General features: G+C 46.2%; 1 protein-coding gene across 1 annotated transcript; it reads left to right on the top strand.

Annotated features, from left to right (window-relative positions):
• Positions 1 to 278: 278 nt before the first annotated feature.
• On the top strand, positions 279 to 4461 carry LOC146599304 (homeobox protein NANOG-like). Its single transcript, XM_085298800.1, is given in 5 exon segments — positions 279 to 429; positions 432 to 608; positions 1181 to 1449; positions 2195 to 2284; positions 2692 to 4461. Coding segments are annotated over 5 exon segments (1104 nt in total). The 3' UTR covers positions 3109 to 4461.
• Positions 4462 to 6769: the final 2308 nt, after the last annotated feature.

Below are 6769 nucleotides of genomic sequence, written 5' to 3'. Positions count from 1 at the left end.
AGCAAGGAGGCGGAGGTGAGGAGGCAGTGTTAAACTTGGAGAGGGGGTGGGGGTCTGCCTAGCCCTGTCCACGAGACAGCTCTGCTCAGGCCTTTGCCCTGAGGTGAGAACAACACTCTTCCCTCCACCCCCAAGCAGGGAGGGTTGTGCCAGCAGCAATGGCTTTGGCTCCATCGTGGCACCCAGAAGCCAAGCTGGGAAGCTGGCCCTGTGTCTCAGCCCTCCCCCACTCCCTGAATACCCCAGAGCCCCTCCCCTCCAATCAACTCACTCTTAACATGACAATGGCCATGACAATCCCTTCTAACCAAGRCTGGCCTGGGGAGGCCATAAAGCATCCCCCTCACCTCCGGCTAATGGAGTATCTGCATGCGGGCTACCTGCAGCAGGAGCGTGGCTTGTCAGCTCGCAGCCTCCTCGGGGCTGGGGGCTCCCGGTGATGAGTACCCACCTGGCCCTGCCACCCTACCCGCCCTACCCTGGTGCAGTGAGGTATGGGGACTATTACTGGCCTTCTCCAGGCAGCATGGACAGCGTGTCGGCAGAGGACGTCCCCACAGCAGATGCCCTTCTCTTTCCTGCGGCAGAGAAGATCTCTCGCCACCCAGGTAGGCATTTCGGCCTGCTGACCCACAGGGAAGCGAGTCAGGACCCTCTCGGCCAGGGAAGGATGCAGCTGGGCCGGGGAGGGGCAAGAGGTCTGAGGCAACAGCTCAACTGGACGTGGTGTGCTGAACTCCTCAGCTATRCCTGTCCTCCGGTGGGGCCCTGCCCCGATGGCAGGCCGCAGGTCTCCTCCGTCTGCCTGTCCTGAGAGCTGCTTGCTGCGAGGGTGTTGATGGCCGTGGCTACTGGGTCTCTAGCCGTCCCCCAGGTGCGAGCAGCCGGGGGTTGTCCGGCCCCTCCGCAGGGCCCAGTGTGGCATGTGTGTGTGGACGAGACAGGGGAAGAACGTGGGACCTGCTCGCAAAGGAGGCAGCCGTGGGTGTGTCTGCTCCCCTTCCCTTGTAGGGGTGCGTGTGTGCAGACACTCAGCACAGCTGAGTCGTGCTGCCTACAACTGCCAAGCCTGTGCATGTTCTCAGGGCACTTGAAATGCTAAATCTCTTGTGAAAGCAGGCTTGATTCTGAGGCATCTCTGTCTGACTCTGCTCACTCCAGTTATTTCCTTTCTCCTCAGCTGTCTCTCCAGCGTCTTCCAGTTCTGGGACCCTCATTCAGTACACTCCAGATTCTGCCACAAGCCCCACCACAGAAGACCCATCTCCCCATCCTGCTTCCCAGAAGATCAAGGAGGAAGGTGAAGGTGGGGTGAAGAAGGCAAAGAGCCGTACAGCATTCTCCCAGGAACAGCTGCAAACCCTGCACCAGCGGTTCCAGAGCCAGAAGTACCTCAGCCCCCAGCAGATCCGGGAGCTGGGCTCGGCCCTTGGGCTTACTTATAAGCAGGTGAGCATCTTGCTCTGAGCACTTGAGTTGCCAGGGTGGTTTGAGTTTTCTATTTTCTTTTTCTCTCTTTTTTTTTTCCTTTTCTTAGACTCTGGAGGAATGGTTCCTCATTGCCTTATTTATGCCATTGCTTACATGAGAGTGGGTGTGAAAATTTATGACTCAGCCTTCCTCTTATGTTGGTTCCAGCACTATCTGCTGTGCAGGTTTTTGAGAGTACATACAAGTGCAGGGCTATGTGCAGAGTCAAGTTAGTATTCTGTATGGATGTATGTCGTCTCTGATAAACATGAAAGAATGGATACCTGTTGCCTTTCTGAGTCAGAATGGCACCCTGTCCCTCCCTCTAGAAAGAGGGCCACAGCAACTGATGCGTGACTCTGAGGGAGTGACTCATTCCTGAATCAGCAGTGATCTGGACATAGCACTAAGATGTTCCTGCTGTACAAGCTGCCTTTCTGCAGTTGTACTGCCTGGCCTGTCTTTTGAGCAGGACTTTTGATGAGTGATCATGAAAGATCTCATTGTGACCTGAGCAGTAAGAATGTTAGTCTTTGTGTCAGCATTATGGTTCTACTGCTACCTGAGTCTGCTTCATATTGTTGTGTACAATATTGGGAGCCAAGCAGTAACTGTATTGTAACTAACTGTATTATAACATGCAAAACATCTCTAAGATATGTGGTAARCTCTAAGTAAGAAAGAATTTGTAATGTCCTATGTTCTTCCCCCATTGCTTTTGTAGGTGAAAACATGGTTTCAGAATCAACGGATGAAGTTTAAGCGTTGCCAGAAGGAGAGTCAATGGATGGAAAAAGGAACATATCAACCACAAGTGAGAGTCAAGTGCTAGTTTTATTTCTTATAAAAAGGCTTAGGGCAGTGTCATTTTAAGCCTGTTGTGGCAATTAAAATAGCTTTCTATTTCTGGTCCATTACCTCCTAGTTAAAACCAGGTAAAAAAATAAATAGCCAACAGGGCCAGCAAGGCTACTCTTGGTGGCTTTCTCCCTAGCCTAGTGCTCAAAGACGTATTAGGCTAGGAATTAGTGACTTAAGATCTTGTCAGTCTCTGTTTATTACTAGTCTTTTGTACTGGTTGTCCTCGCTATAAATACTATTGTTAGCTTTTTTTTTTTTGGGGGGGGGGGTCAGGGGAGGGAAGGAGACATGTACAAAAGAATGAACTCAGGTGGTATGGTAGTTAGTGTTTGTTACTGAACATTCTTCTCTCCTTCCCAGAATGGGTTTCACCAGGCTGCATACCTGGATATGACCCCTACATTTCACCAGAGCTTCCCTGTTGGTGCCAGCAGAAACATTCAGGCTGTGAACAATGTTCACCAGGCTTACAGCAGTGGCCAGACATATGGGAATGGGCAGAGCCTGTACCCATTCATGGCTGTGGAGGATGATGGGTACTTTGGAAAAGGTGGGACAAGCTGCAGTACCCAGCAAGCCATGGGTTTATTAAGCCAGCAGATGAACTTTTATCATGGCTACCCTACCAACGTGGATTATGCCAGCCTGGAGTCAGATGAGACCTACAGCTTCCAGAACACCTCTGACAGCATCACACAGTTCTCAGGCTCTCCTGTACGGCATCAGTACCAGGCCCCTTGGCATCCCTTGGGGACTCAGAATGGTTATGAGTCTTAGGCCAAAGTATTTTCTTTCATCTTTTTGCAGTGCTTCTCATTAGTTTCTAGGGTCTTGATCCAGAGATCCGGTTTTGATTCCTTTCTCTTCTCCTCTTTTCATCCCTACTCTTGTTCTATTCATTGATGGGGCACAGCACCCTGCTGCCTTGGCTGGGCTCCTTTTCTGATTTAAGGGCATTGGTCTGTGCATAGCTAATCCCTGGCAAGAGTGATTTATGTTTGAACTATTCATGAAGCGGAACATACAATGCTACAGCAAGATGCAACTGAGGTTGAAAAGGTCTGTGTCCACTGTCCAAGATCCACCTTCCTCTGCTGCCTCTTCAGTAGGTGACTTTCTGATCCTTGCCTTGTGTGTCTTGCAGCAGAGCTTTGCTGGAGAAGAATTCTCTGCACTTCAGTATGTTTCTGTTAGAAATGCCCTATTGTAGCCCAGAATCTTCACTACTTTCTTGTCTATTTCTGTTGTGACTTCAGTCTGCTGCTACTAAGTTCTTCATCTGGGTCTTCCCTCACTGAAGAGCTAAATGAGATCACCTGATCTTAGACAATTTTATTCAAGGTTAATCTTAGCTCTTTCTTCTAGTGGGGTCAGCACCTGCCTGCCTCTGGCCTGCTGCCTTCCTGTGTAAATGGGGCAGCTGAGGGGAGGGAAGGAGCACAGGAAAGAAAAATGGGAGAGAGTAAGGCCCGTATTTGACAAATGTTCTTTGTGGTACCCAAAGCTGCTAACTCTTTGGTACCTGTTGGCTCATTCAGGATGGTGTCTCTGGATTTGTTCTCACATGGTTTAGAACTTCTTCCACATCTCTGGCTGCGGTGGCTTGTCCCCTCCTGGAATTTGCAGGAGAGGGTACCCTAAAGTGTGGTTGTTGCAAGTGTGAGGACTGGCTGTGTAGTCCTCATTTGAGTGATGAGAACAATTTTCATATGAGTACATGAAGGTCTGCTAGCACTTCAAATACAGCATCACTAGAATGCAGCTTTCCCTGGGGTAGAGGGGAGAAGCTAAGTAAAATCCAGTTATTTGATGTTTAATGTCATTTAACCTGGAATCTGRATGTAGGGAAAGAAAATCCTATTGGGTCCCAGTGAGGTCAACATGCTAGAGGCTAAAGGAGGATGGTTCCTTCCTCTCATCCCAGTATTTTTATCCCTTCCCCAGGAATTACTTGAGTCTCTCCCATATTCTTCTGTTGAAAAAGGCACTGGCTGCCTCATCTGACATCAATATGCAAGTTCTGGGGAAGGTGAGAAGCTTAGAGAAACCTATTCAGACAAAGTGAGGAAAAACTCCAATTACTTTTTTTTTTTTTTTTAAGACAACTTGAGTCATCCCTGCCAGTATTGAGAAGCTGGAAGTCAGCTCCACCTGGTATATGAAACTAACTTTTTAATGGGATGTGGAACTGCTGAGTCCAGTTTGCCACTGCCAAGAATGCAGAAYTCTCGTGTAAGCTGGCAATAATGGTATAAGTGGTAAAAGCATAAATAGCTCTGTGGTAGGGTGGGTTTGTTGTTAATGCACAATTCTTACTGCAATCCTGTCCTCTAATACCTGTGCAAGGATTTTTTTATTGTAGTTGAACTTTAACTGCAAAGGAGACAAGTTTACTGTTACAGAATCACTTTTCCTGCAGTATATTTTGTATATTTTCTTGCAGTGATTTTTGATCCTTGGTGTATGTATGTGGTTTGTTATTCCTTTGTTTCTGCCTAATGCTTTTACAAACTTGTCTGAATTGAAAATAAAATGACTTTATTTTAATGCTAAAATAGTAGTGTGGCTGGCTTGTATTCTTAATCAGAAGAGGCTTTCAAGGGTTTCAATGGTTATTTTTCAGAAATTTAAGAGTAGTAATATTGAAGTAAGGGGTAGAAAATGGAACCCTGTTGTGTTCCTCCCAGAAGAGGCATGATGAAGCAGCTACCTAAGGGAGTAAGTAGGTGATTAACTTCCATCAGTCTCATCTTTGATATGCAGGTGTGCTCTTGAGGCTAGGCAACTGAACTGCTGGATTGCAGTGATGTTCAGCCCTGTGAAATACTTGCATTGGGTTTTGAACTGCAATATGTTAAAAATAATTGTTTGAGTCTAAGAGGGGTACTTAGTTAAGATGAGAGCCCAATAAAAGCATCTTTTGAGACTGTGTAGCCAGACTGCAGCTGTGTAGGGGATTCCTGTGCTATGCTACTGCATCTCAAATAGCAGCAGCTGTTTGTATATGGATAATTGAATTCTGTCATGAAGCTGTCTCCTTCCTTTCTTGCTTTTTCCCAAGACTGCATTTCTTTACTCTAGACAGTTAAGCAACACTTAAATTAAAAGTACTGAAACATAGAAAGTATGAAGAGGAAAGGATGAGAAAGAATTTTTGTTATGCAGTAAAAGTAGCATGGACCTGACATCTCCCCATTTGCAGGCCAGATAACTTTTTGCAGTGCAAGGTTTGCAGCCTATGCCTAGACACCTCAGACAACTTCCTCCTACAAAGGCTCAACCTCCCACTCCCTCATCTTCTTACACATGTTCAGCTTCATCCCTTGGAAGCACAGAGCATGACAGTACTGCAAAAGAAAAGCAGATACGCTTTAGCAGGGCCAAGTAATGCACTTAGTCTTGTGTTCTAGCCTCAGGTTGGCTGAACAGGTTTAACACTGCTTGAAAAAACAAAGATGAACCATATACCTATAGAAGTCCTAGCTACCAAAGCCTTGAGTCTTAGCTTTAAAATGAGTAGCTTCTACTTTTTTCCTCCTTTTTAAATGAAAATGTAAGCTCTAAAGGAATAAACAAGGTGCACAGACTTCTACAGAAAGATTGTAGAGGTGCTTGCTACAGATTACCTGTGTTTGGGCATGTTTCTCTTCCATGTTTCTGTTACTGAGATGAGGTGAAGGTATCCAGAGCTCTACTGGAAGATGTCTTCCTCTCAAAACAGATATTATTAAGAGAGCCCTGGGATTGAGAGGCCTTGTCCTGCATGCTGTAGGTTTACAATTGTTTGTTACTATCTCTACTATGGGGGTGTTTTTGCAGTAGCAAAATGTTTCTGTGTGGGTATGTTATTCCTCTGGATTGTTCAACTCTGTGTGCATGCAGGTTTGACAAGAACATGTAATTGTAGAGCCTAAGGGAGCATGCAAAATGCTTGCTGGAATTTTGTCAAGTGGCCTGGGAAGGACTGCTARTAGATCACGAAGGGTTTCTAGCAGCTATGGAATGAAGTAGGGCTTARCTTGTTTGCACTGCTGGAGCTCTTCTCAGTTATCTTGATGTGCCTGTATCATCTCAAAGTGTGAAACAGCTGCACAGGTAATTACAACACTATTACCAAAATCAGTGGAGACACAATTCCATATAGTCTTCTGCAAGACTTATATTTCCAAGATGGTTCCTATCAGTTCCTTACAGCAAGTGCATGCATGTCCATAAAAGCCTTTTCTTGCTAGGATACATTACACCTCTGTTAGGGCTGCAGCATTCTGCACACTACAAGCTTGATTTGCCTTGCTAGCAAATCTTTTTAGGTATAGCTCCATCCTTAGGCTGGTACGAAGCTTTCTGTATGTTGTATAAAGTGTGGGAATAAGCCATCGACATTACAGCTGATACATCAACATTAAATTTGTCAATGCTGCAGGTGAAGTTCCAGTGG

The sequence above is a fragment of the Rhea americana genome, unplaced genomic scaffold, assembly GCF_003343005.1.
Source record: "Rhea americana isolate MKP2758 unplaced genomic scaffold, rheAme1 scaffold_142, whole genome shotgun sequence".
NCBI classification, from domain to species: domain Eukaryota; kingdom Metazoa; phylum Chordata; class Aves; order Rheiformes; family Rheidae; genus Rhea; species Rhea americana.
Note: the sequence above shows the minus strand (reverse complement) of the source record. Positions and strands in the feature narration are given on the sequence as shown.